At 43.5% G+C, this 20,637-nt stretch overlaps 1 protein-coding gene across 1 annotated transcript in view; it reads left to right on the top strand.

Annotated features, from left to right (window-relative positions):
- The first annotated feature begins 3,339 nt into the window (after nt 1-3,339).
- The window catches only part of LOC121273416 (probable G-protein coupled receptor 139), a 58,929-nt gene continuing 41,631 nt past the window's right edge, over nt 3,340-20,637 (top strand). The window contains exon 1 of the mRNA XM_041180599.1: nt 3,340-3,445. Coding sequence (XP_041036533.1) covers nt 3,340-3,445 — 106 coding nt within the window. The remainder of the gene's footprint in view (nt 3,446-20,637) is intronic.

Genomic DNA, 20,637 nt, shown 5'->3' with positions numbered 1-20,637 from the left:
CAATACAATCAGATCTTTGCCGTAATACGGTGACCAGCACTACACACAGGAATCACGTGCTGTCTGATTAAGGCTTTGTGCAGTTGCAGTATATCCGCATGCTTGTCTTTTCTATACCTCAGTTAGAAATAAAACAATTCCATAGGCCCTCTTAAACACTTTGTAAACCTGTCCTGCTATTCAGGAACAAGTGGGGAATGACTGCAAGGATTTAGGAAGAAAGGAAAGAGTTAAGAGTGGATGGAAGCATAATATCTATAAAAGAAGAGAGGACCATTAACGCCTCCAAAATAGGAATCAAAATAAAGCAAATGTTTCAGCTCTCTTATTCCTAGACATGCAACAAATAAATTCAAGGAAACCATTGCTTAAGGCGACAGGGTCGGCCTTACAGATGATGAAGTCTCTGAAGGTTAACATGTGCCTCAAGACGAACTGAAGATTCGGAGTGTCGAACTTATTCAAAATGTCCTCGAACTTCCCGCGAGCATTTTCATCAGTCATGGACGCCATTGCTGAAAATACAGATCAACATTTCTTGTTCCCTGATTGGTCAAACCAGAAATCAGATGCGACCTAAACAGTCATAACACGAGTGGGGCCATGAAACAATGGAGCTGCCAGCAGCTGGGAGTCAGAATGATCAATGTCTGTGGGAGCATCAATGATTATCCCAAAACAAATTGCATTTATGTAGCGCCCATCAGGATCTCAGTTTGCCTTAAAGAGTTTCACAGCCAGATAATTATATTTTAGAAATATGCGCAATCTATGTTGAAAGGTATATATTGTGGTTGCCAATCAGTAAACAGAAAATATCTTCATATTTCTGTAATGTTCACTTAAGTGGAAAGCATTTGGTTCAGGACACTAGCGGTATTCAAAAGCATTACCAATTTTAAAACCCTGATCATCAAGATCTTGGGAAGCAACATTGAGTGGTAACTGAACTGGACCAGACATATACATGATTTGGCTACAAGAGCATGCCAGAGGCCGGGAATCCCGCTGCAATTACTCACCTCCTGATACCCCAAGCCATGCCCAACACCTACAAGTCACAAGTCAGGGGTGTAATGGAATATTCTCCTCTTCACTGGAAGGGCACAGATCCAACAACACTCAAGAAGTCACCATCCAGGGCAAAGCTGCCTGTTTGAATGTCACCCCACCTACAAGCATTAGGCCCCCACCACCGACACACAGTAGTAGCAGTTTGTGTGATCTACAACATGCACTGCAGTTACTCACCAAGGCTTCTGAAATGGTACCTTCTACATCCACCACTACTACCATTTAGGAGGAAAAGGGCAGAAGATATATGGCAACTGCGCCAGCTGGAAGATCCACTGCAAGCTATAGGTCATACTGACATGGAATTATATCATCATCTCTTCACTGTCGCTGAGTCAGAATCCTGGAACTGCCACCCTAACAGCGCTGTTGGTGCACCTACACTAACAGGGTCTGCTGTGATTCAAGATGGCAGCTCAACACTACTTTCTCAAGGGATATTTAGGGTTTTCAGCAAACAATCATCTAACCAGCTCCTACATAAATTGAATGTATGATTAATAATAACAACCACTTGTGCTTGGTCGAATGCATGTGAGGAATATTGTACACCGTCAAACTGATGGGTGAGCAATGAGGTGAGTTAGTGAGTGATCGACGGAGTGGGGGGCCAGGGGAGTGAAGGAATGAGGGGGAAAGGAATTGTGGTCAAGTCTGATGGAAACAGTGAGACTGAATCTGAATAAAATAAGCTCCAGTTCCGTGATTCGATGCTGTTGCAAATCATTAAGTCAATTGACCTTACAGAATTCAAAGTCCAGAGCATAAACGTTTTTCAGTGATAACGGCAATTTAAGTGTATTCATCGTGCTCTGTAACATTGGCTAAGGTTTTTCATTATACTATAACTGTGTAAGTGCAATGTCGACAACAGTCAGCACTCTGAGATGGAATATCAAGGGATCCAGTCACACTCAAGAAACTTTAGCCCAATGCTCCTCGCCTGCAAATGTTGTTTAGCAGTTCTAACAGAGAGCTATATTGTCAGAGGGTGAGCAATCAGGGAGCGCTGTACTATGGGAGCGTCAGTACTGAGGGAGTGCTGCACTGTCGGAGGGTCAGTATTCAGGGAGCGCTGCACTGTCAGAGAGTCAGTACTGAGGGAGTGCTGCACTGTTTGAGGATCAATACTGAGGGTGCGCTGCTCTGTCTTATTTCAGTACTGACAGTGTGATGCACTTTCGGAGGGCCAGTTTTGAGGCAGCGCTGCAGTGTTGGTGATCAGTACAACCAGAGTGCTGCACTTTTAGAGGCTTTGTACTGAGAGAGCCTTTCATTTTCGGAAATGGTCTATAAAGGGAATGCTGCACTGTCAACCTTCTGTACTGAGTTCATGCTGCCTTGTCAGAGGGCCAGATCATAATGAGCTCCGCACTTTTGGGAGGGTTGTTCTGACAGATGAAACATAGGTTCTTGTCAGTAATGAGGGGACATTCGTTCGCCAAAGGTTATGAAGAGGTTCTGCATAACTCCAGTTTTCGGTGTTGGGTGAGGGCTGCCCTGTTCTCTATCCCATAATTCGAATTGGAAAAGTTTTTCTTTTAAAAATAGAATTCGTGTTCGCTCACGTTTTCCAAACTTCTACCCTAAGCACCTGGATAGACAAGAGCAGCAACATTTCAGCAAGTCATAGGGGCTTTGGGGCTGGTTGTGGGAATCGAGATATGCACTCACGCCCACAGGGCGAGAATGAATTAAACATACATCTACAAGGAATTTTCAATAGACAATCAATCGCACAGTACTTTGAAAAAGGTAATATTGCACACATTAATTCTGTGAGAAAAATGTGTAAGTTTCCTTGGATCACTGCTTTCTGCTTGCACACCAGAAGCTTCTCAGATCTATGCCCTGAAGGTCGATCTGCCAAGAAGCGTCAATACCAGCTGATCGAAGTTCAGATCTTATCGAGTGGAATGAAGCCAAAATCAAGAAGAGAGTCCAGCCCCCTTTTAATCTACAAAGGCTTGGAATGCAAAGCTGGGGGAAGCACACTGCAGTTTACAGAGCCTGTGTCAGATCCTGCCAGCAGCGAGCAGCAACTGGATCTTGGCAGCTAAGGGGGACACTGCCCAGGTGTATGCGAATGTTGCCGTGGGATGAAAGAGTTTGATGGTGGACCGGTTGAATTAACAATGTTGATAATGGATGATTAAGTGATATGGTTGTGTACTTCACAGCAATAAATCCCTTTTAAGACGGTGTCGAGAACAAAGTGATACTACAGGTGTGTCACTCAGGAGGCACGGCAGGCAGCACGGGGAGATGGTGGCGCAATGTAATCAAAGCTCTCCACGGCATCCAGTGGAAGCGAAACTCAGCTATTACATCTGGGCATATAAAACTCATCTCATTTATGGTGACGAACTACGTAAAAACACATCTGGTTCATTAATGTCCATTAGGGAAAGAAATCTGCCGCCCTTACATGCTGTTTGAGACATGTGACCATAGGCCCACTGCAATGTGGTTGACTATTAAATAGCCAAGCACAACATTCAGTTCAAGATCAAGTGGGGATGGTAAACTGATGTTGCACTTGCTAATCCACCGACTTTCCAGGAAACAGCAACAAACAAATTATTAAAACACAGTTAGTGGAAATTTGGAACTGACTCAAAAAAGGGATCAACTTTGGTTTTCGAGACTGAGACTGAGGCATTTAGCAGAAGGAGTATGAAGGTATTTGGAGGTAAGTTGGTGGAATTGAGTTAGTGAGCAGGTCATATATATATTATTACAATCTGGTGCAGGCTCCAGGTGCTCCTTGCCTCTCATCTGTTCCTAAATAAATGTTCAAATGAATTTATGGCCTCTTTCTGTCCCAGTGTCAGAGGCCCAAGGGGCTGACTGGCCTTCTCCTGTTATTATGCACCAGGTTCGACGGGATTTGGGACACCAGTGCGATTGCCTCCCTGTCCTAGAACAAAGGACACGTTGCATCGAGTCTCCAATATGCCGAGCGTGTGGGGTAAATAAGCCCAGCGCACATTTTGCATTGTTTGACTGATTTAAATCTTCATTGATAGGGGCGCACGCCTCCGCCTGATAAAGCCGCCATTTTGGATTTCAACCCTCAATGAAACACCCTCATTTTGCCCCTCAGTGATGGACATGCGATCAAGAACGAGAATGACCCCCAAGCCTCCAAAGAATACCCTTTGTTGTTGAGTTGCTGATTGATTTCTACTGGTGGTTGTTAAGTGGATTAAAGTCATTGGTGTATTTTGTACTGCTAGGTCCAGTTGCTGGAGCTTACATGAAGTCTTCTTTCGCGTAGTGAAGGCCATGAATCTGAACATAATGTTTCTGCTCAGATCTCCCGCACCCAATCATGGGAGAAATGTTTCCGTCTACCTTGGTCTGTAGTCTGGCCGGTAGAATGGACAGAGGATACCCAGAGTGCGATAGGGCTCTGGGAAAGGGATGAATGTGTTTTCAGATTTGGGTCTACAGACATAAATTCTACAACGTATCCTCAATGAAGAGCAGTGTGAAATATATTTGCTTCCCTCTGCCTTTCCTCATGAAATCTACCCCGTTTCCGGAAGGATGAACAATGTTTCTTTATCGCTAATAAAGGTGATAGTAGCCATTCTATCCCAATATCTAACTGGTCACTACCCAGAATATTAGAGGGGAAGTTTACTATGCTTTATATGGAAAGAATGCATACTATGTTTCCTTTTCACTCAGCAGGAAGCAGAGAAACCAAGGAGAAGCAGGAGGCAGATGAGGAAGATGGAGAGGAATGGATCTCACAAACCCACACAGATCCTTCCTGACTGGACAGCCGATCTTGGCCTCATTCGACTTTGGCACCAGTGAATCCAATAACAAACCCTCAGTGAACATCAGAGCCACACTTTAATTTCCCCCGGTGCTGTGCCCTCTCTGGCACAATGCAGAAATGGAAGGTACCACACAAATAAATCTTGTAATTTTATAAATCAAACTGTTAATCAATTTCATTGAGAAATCCACAAATTATCTTCTGCTTTCGCTTTGTACCTGCTGTCTGACAGGAATCATGGCGCATAAAGGACATATAATGTAATGATTGTGAAAAAAAAACCTCTTCTAAGGTTTCCAAAACAGCATCGATTATCTCTCTCCAGAAAAAAACATTTTCTAAAAAATGCCATTTCTAAGCAGGCAACAATTTTAATCAGCCTCCAGAAATGTTAGGGCCACTTGATTCAGGTTTCCATCTTGACATTCCTACATGGATAGGATGGGGGCTTTTGCATCCCTTTATCTGTGCAAGTCTTCACGATAGACCAGGGCGTGTTCGTCAGCCAGGTGTAAGCTAATATTCCAAACTCGAGAAGGGGAGGTGTTAACGACACTGACAGCTTTGTTCCCCGTCCCGTAAACATTGAATGGAAGAGTTTGAATAGGTAATAGGTGCTGTACAAGCTGCCAGCCCCCGGGAAAAAAAGGTACATTAACAAGCACTCGAGAAGAGGGGGCAGTACAGCGGAGGACTAGTTTTCTCGACACAGCTGAACTCTGAACATGGAAGATGGATAGGAGCGAGTGGAGCAGGATCGTGGGAAGAGTTCCCTAACACTTGGATTGGAGTGTAGGATGTTACTATCAGGACATATTGAGCTTACCAAGCTGTGCGCCAACTGCATGTTCATCCCCTGGGATCAATAAAGAGCTTCCAATTCTCATGAACCAAAGCCTTGTCCTGGCTAATTAATTCATGCATCATAGATAAACTGTTGCTTCTTATTAAATTATCTGAAACCTAGTTACTGATAGTCCACTGGCCATCTAAGGTATCTATGGCCCCCAAATCCATAGTCTTACACATCCATGAGCCCATGCCTGGCCCAGCGCCCTGATCCAGTAGAGCCCAGTTGCTGCAGCATGGTGGTTGTGACAATGATGACTTTCAGTTGGTCGGAGTGCAGGTCATCCTGATGCACTTCCTCGAGCAGCCCTGATCCTAAACCACATGATTCAGATTGCCCCACCTCAGCTTGGCAGCAGCAGTGTACACAGGCCGGCAGAAAGGTACCAAAAAATACGGGGGTGCCTCTTCTGGGAGGATGAATGATGTGACCCTAAGAGCGGACAGCAATTGGTTGATGCATGGAGACGTTGCTGTTCGGGCGGGGAGGTGCTTCAGCAGCCCTTGTATTGTGTTGGAGGGCGGCATACTTGAATGCTGCAAGACACTGCTTTACCCTTTGAACACTGACATCAGCATCTCTGATGGCAGCAGCCTGGACTGGGATTGCAATAACTTGTGCATGGACGGCAACAAGCTAAGCCTGCTTTACTGGACTTTTAGCTGCCAAACAACACTGAGAAATGGGATGCCTTCAGCTTGCACTGCCATGGAAGCTGCTCCATCTGGCATCAGTTGCGACGCTGTTAAATGAATAACTGCGGTAATGGCGCTGGTATCACATTTCCACTGAGGATGGCTCCCCAACTTTGCGTGAATTTTTGAGGAAGTTATGCTGCTGGATTCCTTCGTACTCCTTGGCATAAAACATAGTGCACAAGTGGACCTGGCGATGGACGAAACATACATGTGGACATATCCCTCGGCATTTTTTGAAATGCTGTCACAAGCGACCCCCATCACTGAAACCTCTGCAGCAGAACAAGAGCCGCCTCGCCATCGAAAGAGTTGAGGCCTATGTCACACTTTCCTGCTGGCCGTATACAGCGTTCTATCCCCCTCTAACCACGCTCTAAAATACACAAAGTGCCAATATCTGAGCAAGTGGCTGGCAGTGTCAGAATCACTTGTGGTGCTTCATCTTGGGTATTCTCTTCAACATCCACCCCCCTCCTCTTCTTGCTGCTGCACTACTACTTGGTAAGTTGCAGTTCTTGGAAGCTAAAAGAACATCGGAACAGACGTGCAGGTGCGCTGGGAGATGAAAGAGCGTAAAGAGCATCCTAAGACAATATATTGTTTGTCAATCAGGAGAGAATGAGTGAATTTGCAATGTTGAGCGAGGATGACGATTTGGCATCATTGGGTCATGTGATGACCCATCCACATCCTTGGGAAAACTAAGTATTACTTTTCTTACTTCTGCCATGCCCCCTTTGAGGGCAATGTGGACTGAGGAGTATTCCAAAAGCTTGATAATGTTTTCTTTCTTATTGTCTGTGCGATATCTTGCTATGGGAAAGACCTTTAGGAAGGAAAGGACTAATTGAATGCCAATTAGAGTTTTGTGGCTGATAGTCTAATTATTTTATTGGGCAGCTTAGAACAAACTGAGAATTCATGTGGAACGAAACAGGCATGGTTCCCTCAAAATAGAGCAGGTTTATTTATATCATTTTTCAATTAGATTCTCGTGGAAAACCAGGTCTGTGAGAATAGATCAGATACTGTACTGTTATGCGTGTTGTATCGGTGGAAAGAGAGTAAAATTGATAGGAGGAAGGGGAAGTGATTATGAATTGGGCAAGGTCCTTTGTTACTGCTTGAGTGTTGTCAGACATCACCAGAACTTAAAAGTCTAGCAGAGAAACGGGTCCTGTGCCAACAGAACTGTGGTGAATGGAATGCAGATGGGGTCGTAGACGTGCAGCTTTTTGGTGATAACCATGCCTGGGGATGTCTGACGTAATATATCAGCTGGTGAACACGACGGAATGGCAATTGAATGGAAAGTACGAGATCCAAGCGGGAGCCGAGCCAGAAACAGTATGATTGCACGTGGTGCCCCGTTTCTGGGAGAAGCAAAGCGAATGCTGTTAACTCCATTAGCATCCCTTCATTTCGTCGATTGTTGAAGTGAAATTTTCCCCTTAGTTTGCAATATCATCCAGATGTTAAACCTCGAATAATAGCGACTTTAATTGTGAAGTTAAAAGGTTTTTTTTTAAAAAAAACTGTGCTTTTCATTCCATTGTTGTCAGAGGATTAGGAAGATAAACGTTGAATCACGAATTTGAAAGAGAAGTACGAGCACTTGAACTAGAATTGATTGAAGCAAATGCCCCAAGCTGGTGCATTGGAAAGGGCATCCAGCGACCAGTTCTCGTTCCTTTTTTTTTGGAGAGCAGATTTGCTTGACACATAAACGTAATGACCGTAGGAGAAAAACGTTTACCTAAATGAAATGGCCTGAGGAACACAGGTATGACATGTTACAATAGTGTTCTCGTGGGATAAGATTTGGAGGTGACTTCACAAATTGAGAAGATCCATCAATTGAGGTTGACAGTGTAAACAACAGCCACTTGGTTGTACAGAGCATGAGTATTGCATTAAAAAGTCAAATGCTATTGAAGCTATTTGTTAGGCACTCATCAGGAAAGGTTTGCAAGAATAGCAAATCTCAAAGGGTGAAATTTATATTGCAAGACAAGAGGGTGTTGATTAATTGGACTCTGATTAGTGGGTCACTGTTAAGCCGAATGCACCAGGAAAGAGTTAACTGCCAAGCTTATTTTTAAATTCGAAACAGGCAAGACGACTGTGATTGCTCAAGGCATTTATGTGGTGAATGAACCATTATCTCCAATGTTTTTTCTAGTCAAAAAGGCACAATGCATAGGCATAATCTTTCTGTTTGCACAGTGCAGGCCCCCTTGTTTGAATAAATATATTACACATATGTGAGCCACTCCGTGAGTGCGACCAATACATTTAACTTGCTTGTCAGTATAATTATTAGCAAAATCGAGATGATTTAGTAAGTGCTGTCCAAACGCAGAAAGACATTTAATGTTGGACACTATACTTTGTGCTTTAAAAGCACGTGATGGACGATTATGGTCATTGCTTTGCCTGTTGTGTGCAGCCGTAGCGACGAGATGTTTGATATAATCCACCAGATTTGGGACCTATGGCCTCAATATCTGGAATCACTCCCGTATTGAACTTCATAAACCATATTATTCGTTTCTGTGGCATGCAGACTGCACCAAAGGAATCGTACTACTGCAACTGTCTGCACCCAAACTGAAGTGCTTGCTTTTGTCAGCAAACACACACACACACAAAGATGAATGAAACAAAATAGCTTGTTAACCGAGGCTCCACCCTGATCATTGTCTCTTTGGCAAAAAAAAAGACACGCACACATAGACACACAGGCACCTTCCATGTTGAAATCCAAACAAAAGAGGTTTAATTCCCACGTTCGCATTGATTCAAGCAAACGGTGTGAATAACTTATATTTCCATCAAAGACAAGACAATGTTTCACGGACTTACTGGACTATAACGAAGCTAATGAATCGCTCCCGGTTGTTTGTGATCCTGTCTTTATAGCAGTGACATGTTAACTGAAATTGGACCTATCATTTAGATTGCTCATTTGCTTAGGTTTCTTTAGCATTTACCTTCAAAGAACCATTACAAGACTCGAACTAAAAGGTATTTTCATACAGCAAAGCAAGACCTACTTAGAAAGTGGGGTGAGGAGTGAATCAGACGGCAGACCTGGACTCCACACATTGCCTGTTCAGAAAGGGTCTGTCATGTGACATCATGCAGGACTGTCGAGGGTCGGAATTTCCCTTGGACTTAATTCGGATTGGCTGCCTTCTCTGCGACCTCGCCCGAAGGTAAACTCAGTTTGAGCTATCAGTGCTGAGTTTGAGGAGAGAGTTATGGCACTATGCGGAGTTACATTTGTTTCTGCTCAGGCCAGAGAAAGTTCACCAGGTTTGATCCCGGGTATAGAGAGATTTTCTGATGAGGAGGAGTAGTGCTGTTTGGGCCTGGACTCATTGGGTTATAGAGAAATGAGGGGCGACCTTCTTGAAAAAGATATTATTCTTAGAGGGCTTGACAGTACAGATGCTGAGGTTTTTTTTTTCCTTTTGTGGCCGAATTTATTACCAGAGGGTACAATCTGAGTGTAAGGAGCCCTCCATTTAAAACGGGAATGAGGAGGAATTTCTTTTCTCAGAGGGTAGTGAATCTATGGAATTAACGACCGGAGAGGGCAGCAGTGGCGGCCTTTAAGTCTATTCAATGCAGAGATATGCAGGTTATTAATAAACAAAGGGATCAAGGGTGATGGGTAGAAGGCAGGCAAGTGCAGTTGATACTTATCGGATCAGTCATGACCACATTGAATGGTGGGGAAGTCTTGATGTTTCCAAAAGCCGACATCTGCTTCTACACACCGTACTCTAACGGGCGAGACAATGATGATAATTTGTTCTTCTATCGATGGTGGATGTCTACACTCTAGTGCTACCGACTCATTCAGCTGTATAGATGATCAGCTTGAGAAGGCTGAAGAACCCATGTTTACTTAAAAAAAGCACCGTTTTTAAGGAATATTTAAAATACGGAGCCAGGTTGCAGGGCACAATGGTTTGGGGAGTGGATTTCAGAACATATAGCAGCAATAGAAGACAGCCAAGTTAAAGGGACTCCGTCTCAGACAAGTGAATAAAATAGGAGAAACACTTATTTCAGAGATTTATAAGATCGGAAGATTTTTTTTTCAAAGAAAGTAACAGGGTGATGCCATTTTAGGATTTGCCAAGAAGATGGGAATAATTAAATCGTCTATATTGCAATCCCAAATCAGTAGGAGAGCAGAGCGGTAATCATTGATTTGCATTTCGTACTGTTTAAAATACATTCAGCAGAGTGGTGATCAGTGAATGGGATTTCGCTCGTGTTAAAATACATTCAGCCTCCATTTCCTTACCCCGCCCTCCTCCCCCCGCTTAATATCCAAGTTTCATTCACTGTGTGATAACGTTTAGTTCCTCCATTCCTTCCATAGTGTTTGAGTACACTATTCATGCATGTCATCGCATTTATTGCTAGGCATGTCCTAATGTCTAGAACTAAGTTGTATTTGGGAACAATTTTCCATTTGCAGCAATGTTCTCATTCTCAGGCCGAAAGATAATTCCGGTTTCACTGTGCATTTTTTCTTTCAGTATATAACACGCTTGCCTTCCAGAGTTAGCCATGGGGACTGCACCATTCTCGTAGTTGATGACCATCCATGCAATAATGTAGCTTTGTATTTACGGCCTAAGTGAATGGCCCCCTGCTCTCTCAGAATTGGCCTCTATTCTCAAAGATTTGCTATTCCTTTTAATCGGTAAATGCACATTCCAAATTTCACAAACACATCTACAGATTTTTGTCACTGTCTCACCAAATGCCATTATTAAACTTTGATATAAAGCTCCATAATGCTGCATCAGCTTTCCTTGTGCTTTTTACTGAACTGGCAGCTGAGGCTGCGTGCAGATCCTGAGCGGACACGTTCGGCCACATCCGAACGTTTAGCGGATACCACCTTCCTTCCTGCTGTCTGTCTCCCACATTATAATTATTTCCCAATCCTAGTCAATAGGGCGATCCCAACTCCATTCAAACTTGAAATGTACCCCATTTATCAGGGAAAATTGAGATGACTTAGCAGACGTTCACAGACCAAAAATACATGCAGTTCCATTGATTTTCATTGACTGAAATGATTTAAACCACATGATAGGTATTACTCCCAGATATTCTTCCCCACGACACTCAGAATGTATTTTGCCTTATTGCTGCTGGGACACAGTTTGAACCGTTCCAGTACTGAGATTCGAAACATTAAATATATAAACTCACGCTATTTGAACCATTTGAAAACTGATATTTCGTGTAGCAATTAATAACGGACTTCCATGAAACATCTAAACTCCAATAAGTATAAAACATTCTATAACTGATATTTATTAAAAACTGTATAATTGAATGGTTTTAAATATTCTATAACTGACATTTCTTAAATCATGAGCAACTGGATGTTTTGAAAGACAATGTGACTGATCTTTCTGAAACATTTTATGAATGGCATCATCCGAAACATGCTATAACCGACTATTTTTTCCAAAGACTTTCTGACTTATTTTTGAAAAGAAACACATGATTGGGTTTTTCAAAAATCAATTAACTGATATTCTTGAAACAATCTTTAAATGGTGCTTTCAGAAATGCCACACAATTGTTTTTTTTCAAATAAAATGTAACTCAATTTTTGTAAAAAAAAACATTACTATTTTTAAAACAACCTAAAACTGACATTTTTGGAAATAATATGACCTCCTTGATGCATCAAACATCGGATATTTCTGAAGCATTCCATGGCTGACATTCTCTAACAGAAATTTCTGAAACATCGCAACACTGAACTTTATTCAAACACCCGGAAACTGATACTATTTAAAACAAAAAAATAAAATAAAATATATTACTTAAAAGAAAAACAAAAATAAAAATACCTGGAAAAACCCAGCAGGTCTGGAAGCATCTGCAGAGAGGGAAACAGTTAACGTTTCGAGTCCGTATGTCTTTTCGAAAGAACTAAGTAAAAATAGAAAAGAGGTGAAATATAAGCTGGTAATAGGAGGTGGGGGGCTGTGGGGTGGTAGAGCTGGATAGAAGGCAAGTGATAGATGGAGGTAGCCAAAAGATGGCATCGGCAGAAGGACAAAGAGGTGTTGAAGGTAGTGATATTATGTAAGGCATGTGCAAATTAACGATAGAAAGCAGGACAAGTGACCTGCAGGTAGTCGTAGTTGGAGTGAGGCGGCGTGAAGGGAATGTAAACGTCTAAAAGGTATTGATAAAACAGTGGCTGGAAATACATTTAAAAATAATGGAAAGCGGTGGGAAAATAAAATTCTATATCAATTATTGGGAAAGAAAGGTGGGCATTAGAAAGGGTGAGTGTAGGAGGAAAGAGTTCATGATCTAAAATTTTTGAACACAATATTCAGTATTGAGGGCTGTAAAGTGCCTAGTCGGAAGATGAGTTGATGTTCCAACAGTTTCACTGGAACAATGCAGGAGGCCAAGGAGGGATATCTGGGCATGAGAGCAGGCTGGAGTATTGAAATGTCCAGCGACAGGAAGAGGTGGGTCACGCTTGCAGACAAACCAGTCTGTGTTAGTCTCTGCAATGTAGAGGAAACCCGTACTTGAGCAACATTTGCAGTAGGCTAATGCAGTAGGCGGCATTCCGCAGGGACTTTCCCTCTGGGACACCATGGTGCACTCCTCCATCGCCGTCTACACCACAAACCCCTCCCTTTTCACCTTCCCGTGCAACCGCAGATGTTGCAACATCTGCCCCTTTACTTACTGTCTCCTCACCGTGCAAGGGCCAAAAGAATCATTTCAAGTGAAGCAGCATTTCATCTGCACTTCCCTCCATTTAGTCTCCTGAATTCGTTGCTCACAAGGCCATTTTGTTCGAAGCTTTGGTAAGAGGAAATGAAAAGCCGTGCGGGTTGGTGAGGAAATTGGAAAGTATTTCGGCTGGTCAAGAGCCACCAGTGTTGGGAGACAATTAGGGTTTTTGGGGGAGATTTTGTACTGTAGGGGAGTGTACTTCGGGGCTAGCGGGGTGGACGAGGATGCATCTCTGCATGTACTCAGAGAATGGTGACTAACTCACTGGTCCTAGTTAAAGAGACAGAGGCTTGATAAAAAATACAACAACTCCGGACGCTGAACATAGTGTCAGCATCTTGAACCAGGAAATTTTTTATTGGTACCTGACTGCAACTTCCTCAACCACACTGTGTTTGTTTCTAAATCATATGGAATGCAATGTTTCAGGATAGAGGCTGACCACCTGATTCTCAAGGGCAAATAGTGATGGTCAATCAAATAAGTGGCCTAGCCAGCTTCGCTAATCATGACTGAGAAAACATCCGTAGGCTCGCTAACATGTTCACATATTTGATTTTGTATGTTTATCTGTGTGTATATAATCTGCTCCGATAACATCTGCATATAATAAAAGTATTATAATTATGTTATTTTGACAGTCAGGAGTTGACTACTTGTGCTTTGCTCCCACAGACAGACAGTGAACTCCTGCTAGATATTCAGGGGCAGCTCATTCCCCAGCCCCTGCTGAACGGTGCAAGACAGGAAAGCGACCAGTAACAGCGCAGTTTCTTTTCACAGGCAAATATTTAACAAGAATAATAGTTATTAAAATTAGAAATATTTACCTATCCGTGCTAATTTCTAATATGAGACAGAAGGAAACTGAAATGAAGGAGGATGAGATGCAGAAAAGAGGATAAAATAAATGAAACAGATGAAAGGAGCGAGACAGAGCAAGAGAAAATCATCGAGACATAGAGAGTAGGCGAAGGAAGAGGGAGAGACAGGGCAGAGGGGAAGATGCAGAAAGAGCCAGAGAGAGAGAGAGGACGTACTGATAGAGAGAAAGGCAGGGAGACTGGTCTAGAAATGGAGAGGGAGATAAATGGACAGGGAGAGAGGGAGGAAGAGAGATATGTCTGGAAATGTTTAAAATGAGCTACTGAAATGGGTAAATCCCTGCAGAGCCTCCCCCACCTCGGTCTTCCCCAAAGCTTGGAACAGACAATGATTTACTCCTGAGGGGACGTCACTGTTTACAAACTCCAAAACTCCTCAGCGAGTTACTAACCAGGTAATCTGTTTTACTGATACTGTTCAACTGATCAATATCGCTCCCAGGGGGAAATCAACATTTATTCTGACATTAGAGACAGCCAGAGTGGGGTTTTGGGTAATCGGGAGAAACACATTGAACATGATAGTCAGAGGAAGCCGATGGCTGATGTGGGAAAATGTACTTTTACAAAGCCTGTCCATATGACATGTCAGGTGCTTCCTGAAAGGGGAATGGAGGAAGGTGCGATGGTCAATTACAAACGAGGAGTTATGGACATAATTGACCGGGAAAAAAAAAGCGATGGCAGAGCAATGGAAAAGTGAAAAGATCCAGTGGGCAGGATTCTTTAGCTATTTCAAACATCCAGCAGAGGCTCAAAGGGCCAAATGGACCAAATGGGTCTTTTCCCTTTAAATTGTCTCTGACTTTAAACCCCGTTCAGAATTATTTTAAACCTTCGTAAGTTCAATCATTGCACAACTATGTATCTCTATTGATTAACAAGTATCCGGCTTGGGAGACTGCATCTTTAACATACACAAAGTGGAGAAAATCTTCCTTGTGCGCATGATATTTTTAAATAAAGAAGAGTCACTCAGTTCCTATAAAGAGCATCCGCACTCCTGTTATCTCATTGTTACTCTGAGGAGCTCAAGTGTTGTGGAAAGCTTTGTTTTTCGTACTTGTTTTCATGGCCATGGCTGGGCTGCTTTTTAGCCACAATCATTATACTATGGGAGGTGAGTTTATTTCACATTTGCCGCTATAGATCAATATTGAATAGAACCGGAGGTGTCCATACAGCGCCTCAAGCCTGTATCTATACTCAAATGACAACTGGCTGATGTGCGCTGACTACCATTACACCAATTTATTTCCATTACTCTTAAAATCCTTTCAAAATGTAAACCTATCAATTTCAGTGTTGGTCCCTTTCAAAAATAAAGTATTGATCATTGTATTTATTTTCGGCTTTTTCAGTAACCATCAACGTCATCAAGTCATCTGCCCATAGCCCCTACATGTGCTGTCATCCACATGCTGTCCCTCGGTGATATATTACATTCACTCTATACCATGCTTTGAACACGCACATTATTCACCATCGTATGATTTTCTCTAGTCTGACAAGCCTGCGAGATAAGTGGGAACCCCAATTCTGCCTGAATCTGTATGTTCTGATATCAATCGGTACCTCATTGACGGCTGTGACTTCTGCGGCTGGGGTCAGATTCTTCAGTGTTCCCAAAACAATCATGAGTGCGTTGCTCTGGGGAAATTATTTTTCGTTATGCTCCTGCTGACTCTCGCGTGTATTTTCAAGACGTTGAATTCACGATACAAGTTGTTTACATTCTCGCTGTGCTCAGTCACGTTATCCGTAACCCATGCTTAGAGTTATCTTGCAGCACGGAGTCCAGAAGTAATCGACATATCCCTCCGGTTGTCCAAACTGAGATCACTGTTCACTGTCCTGGTTTCAACATTCCACGGTTAGTCCACAATTGGAACAATGATGGCCATCAATGATTGTTTCCTTTCACTTCGCCAGGCCTCACCATGGAATGTGATTTGATATTAGGGAGATGCAGTCTAGACGACTCTAAGTCAGGCTGGACCCGACTCAGAAAGTGATGTTTTCTTACATGTGTCTGCTGCAAGATTAAGTGAGTTACCACAACTAAATGTTTGTCATTTGAGAGTTGCCTGAGGCCTTGGCTGAAGCTCACTGTAATTTCTGCAATTCACGATCTGCCAAATTGCTTAGATCTGATGACCCATTGCTCCCTGGTTCCCGAATAATGTGAATAAAATGCATTGCCTTGCACGCTGCTTCTTGTACAGCAATGATGCCTTAGTTCGATCGCTGTGTTGCCATATTAACAGTGTTGAACGGGAGGTTAGAAAATGGCAGGGCCACATTGACAATTTGCAGTGCAAATATAGTCATCGGTGGAGATCACACAACTTCCAACCAATGTTCAATTTCGTTTTCACCCATGCCTGAGATGTCCACACATAGTAGCTGGACAGATACTCTAGGGGTGATGGTGAAGTGCCTACCAGTTGAGAGGGGTTGGCACTGTAAGGCCCCAATATTGACTACAGGCGTTATGGTGTCTCACACGGCATCATGGCAAACACGGGAAAGGAAGATTACTGCTTCATCCCATCTCCCTGTCTCCCTAGGCAGATGAATCTTTATGACCCCGCCCCCCACACCAAACTATACACCACTTGCAAGAACGAATGACTGCGAATAATGTACCCTGGATGTCAGTCTTGAATGGCAATTATCAAGTATGACAGTGAGCACCAACATGGACGAGTTAGCCCAGCCTGCAAATAAATAGACTGTAATGGTTCAGAAGGCGTATCATGAGCAATTAGTTAAGGGCAATAAGGGAAGAGCAACAAAAGCTATAATCACGCCTCTTGGAAACGTATGTAAATAACCTGTCAAAGTTGGCCTATGTCAGGTGGTACATGATCTCGCCCTCAATGATGTGCCTGTCACTGATGCGTGTCCTTGACAGTATTAGTTGGAGTGACTACGGCATAGTTCATTGATGCTGAGCTTTTGTCACAACACGCAGGACACACTCGACCTTATATGTTACCTTATCAGCACGTCATTGCCAGTGTTCTGTGCTCCCACAATCAAAGGATCAGGGCAGAGATCTGGAGCCCGGCCACGTCTGCTGGTTCCCTAATCAAAAAAAAAATCCAGAGGAGGGTTCTGCAGACCTATCTCCACCCTGGGTGAAGAGCGTGTCCAACTCAACAGCATTTGTTCCAAGGCTGATGTGTTCGAAATATGCCCAGAAAGATGTGTCAAGTGAATGATGTTCTTCGGCCTCCTCCTGAGGTTTCCAAGATCACAGGTACCAACATTTAGCCAATTTAATTCACTCCAGTGTTATCAATTCAGTTGAATTTAATGGATGCAACAGAGAGACAGTCTAATACTTTTTTCACTTTCAAGGGCAATCTGGTGCTGACATCTTGTTGAAGGGTATCACACAGGATTGTTTGTTTCACACATTCTCAAAAACAGAGTCGACGCCCCACCAACCTACCACTCTCTGCACCTGTCTCCCACCCAGCTTAGTGGTATAGCATGCAAGAATCGGAAGGATTACCAGCTTAGGTATCAATGTTGGACAGTCGCCTTGTGCAATCCTTCCAAGTCGTAGATGAGCTGGAGATGGGAATTAAACCGGGAGCTTCCAGCTCAGATGAAGGGAATTTATGAACAAAGAAGGAAAATTCTTCATGAAGAATGGCAACAGCACCGAAACAAATATGCAGCAGGTTTATCATCAGAAATATTTAGTCATCCAGGCAGATGGATATGGAAGATTGAGAGAGAGAAGTAGGGAGATCACAAAAGAAAGATGGAGAAGGAGATGGAAATGGGTAACGGAGCAGGGGGCTGAAATTTAATCAGGTTTTCAAAAGAGTCAATGGCGATTATAGGGAAGTAGTTGTTTTTAGACCGGGAGCTTTTAGCATCTGGAATGAACTGGCTGATACGCAGGAGTAGGAAGATTCCAGCCGGGCTTTCAGAAGGGGATTCAAGCAGTATCAGTAGGGGAAGCATATGCATGGCCACGGTGAAATGACGTGGATAGAGATTTGGTGAAACACCCTCGCAGAGAAGCAGTTCAGGAACGAGGGACAATTGTTATCCTTCTGCTCGGGTACCAATCGATGGTTCTATGGGCGAGAGGGCGAGTGGGAAATGGAGCAAGATAAAATAATCAAGACACAGAATTGGTGAGATTGACTAGGGGTTGAGAGAGGTTGAAGGACCAATATAATTAGAAAGAGATTAAGATAGAGAGAAACGTGGAGAGGAGGATAATAGAGTGAATGGAAAGTGAGAGTGAGAGTGAGAGAGAGAGAGAGAGAAAGAGAGAGAGAAAGAGAGAGAATTGCAATCCCCATAGAGATTGCTAACTGGTCAAGCAAAATGTGTGTTTTCATTTACTGGATCAATCATGAACACACAACACGATTTAAAAGATTTCCTGAGAAAAGTACAAAAAAAGCAGGATCAGCACACAATGTATGATAGAGCAAAATAAAATCATCGAGATGAAGAGAGCTAAGAAGTGAGAGAAGGAAGAGGGAGAGAGAGCAGATGGGGAGATGCAGACGAAGAGACAGGAAGTACTGAGAGAAAGAGTCAGAGAGATTGACCTAGGCCGTGATATGGAATGAAAGGAACAGCAATAAAGAGAGAGAGAGAAGAGAGTGAGAGATGATGATGAGCAATCTAAATAATGTGCAACTGAAAAGGATAAAAACTTGCAGACCCTTCCCCAGCTCGGGCTGCCCCAAAGTTTGGAATAGACAGTGATTTACTCCTGGATAAACTCAGCAGGTCTGGCAGCATCGGCGGAGAAGAAAAGAGTTGACGTTTCGAGTCCTCACAACCCTTCCACAGAACTTAGGGAATATAAGGAGAGGGGTGAAATATAAGCTGGTTTAAGGTGGTGGGGGGTGGGGTGTGGGGGGGGGGGGGGGTGGGGGGAGAGAAATGGAATTGGTGGTGTGGTTGTAGGGACAAGCCAGCAGTGATAGGAGCAGTTAATCGAAAAATGCCACAGACAAAAGGACAAAGTAACACAGAGGTGTCAAAGTTGGTGATATTTACTAAAGGAATGTGCTAAGTAAGAATTGGTGGTAGGGCACTCACGGTACCGCTCTAGTGGGGTGGGATGGAAAGACTAGCAGGGCATGAAATATTTAAAAATAATTGAAATATGTGGTAAAAGAAAAATCTATATGAATTATTGGAGAAAACAAAAGGAAGGGGGGAGAAACATAAAGTGGGTGGGGAAGGAGGAGGGAGTTCAATATCTAAAGTTGTTGAAATCAATATTCAGTCCGGAAGGCTGTGAAGTGCCTAGTCAGAAGATGAGTTGCTGTTCCTCCAGTTTGCCTTCAGCTTCACTGGAACATTGCAGCAAGCCAAGGACAGGCTTGTGGGCAGGAGAGCAGGGTGGAGTCTACAAAATGGCAAGCAACAGGGCGGTTTGGGTCCTTCTTGCAGACTGACCACAGGTTTTATGCAAAACGATCGCCCAGTTTACGTTTGGTCTCTCCAATGTAGAGGAGACTGCATTGGGAGCAAAAAATGCAGTAGACTAAGTTGGGGGAAATGCAACTGAAATCCTGCCTCATTTTTAAGGAGTGTTTAACCCCTTGGACAGTGAGGAGAGAGGAAGTGAAGGGGCAGCTATGGCACCTTTTGCATGGGCATGGGGAGGTGCCATAGGTGGAGGTTGAGTAGTAGGGGGTGATGAAGGAGTGGACCAGGGTGTCCTGGAGGGAGCGATCCCTATGGAATGCCGCCGCGGGGGGGAAGGGAAGATGTGTTTGGTGGTGGCATCACATTGGCGTTGGCGGAAATGGTGGAGGATGATCCTTTGAATGCGGAGGCTGGTGGGGTGATAATTGAGGACAAGGGGGACCCTATCAAGTTTCTGGCAGGAAGGAGAAGGGGTGAGGGTGGATGCACAGGAGATTGGCCAGACTCGGTTAAGGGCCCTGTCAACGACCGTGGGTGGAAAACCTCGGTTAAGGAAGAAGAAGGGCATGTCAGAGGAACTGTTTTTGAAGTTAGCATCATCAGAACAGATGCAATGGAGGCGAAGAACTGAGAGAATGGGATCGATTCCTTACACGAAGTGGGGTGTGAGGTGCTGTGGGAGTCGGTAGGCTTGTAATGGATATTGGTGGACAGTCTATCACCAGAGATTGAGACAGAGAGGTCAAGGAAGGGAAGGGGAGTGTCAGAAATGGACCGTTGAAAATGATGGAAGGGTGGAGATTGGAAGCAAAATTAATAAAGTTTTCAAGTCCAGATGAGAGCATGAAGCAGCACTGAAGTAATCATCAATGTACCAGAGAAAGAGTTGTGGATGGGGGCCAGAGTAAGACTGGAACAACGACTGTTTCACATACCCCATAAAGAGACAAGCATAGCTGGGGCCCATGCGGGTACCCATAACCACACCTTTTATTTGGAGCAAGTGAGAGGAGTTAAAGGAGAAATGGTTCAGTGTGAGAACAAATTCAGCCAGATGGAGGAGAGTAGTGGTGGATGGGGATTGTTCGGGCCTTTGTTCGAGGAACA

The sequence above is a fragment of the Carcharodon carcharias genome (genome assembly GCF_017639515.1).
Source record: "Carcharodon carcharias isolate sCarCar2 chromosome 18 unlocalized genomic scaffold, sCarCar2.pri SUPER_18_unloc_1, whole genome shotgun sequence".
NCBI lineage: Eukaryota > Metazoa > Chordata > Chondrichthyes > Lamniformes > Lamnidae > Carcharodon > Carcharodon carcharias.
This window is presented reverse-complemented; position numbering and strand designations above follow the sequence as displayed.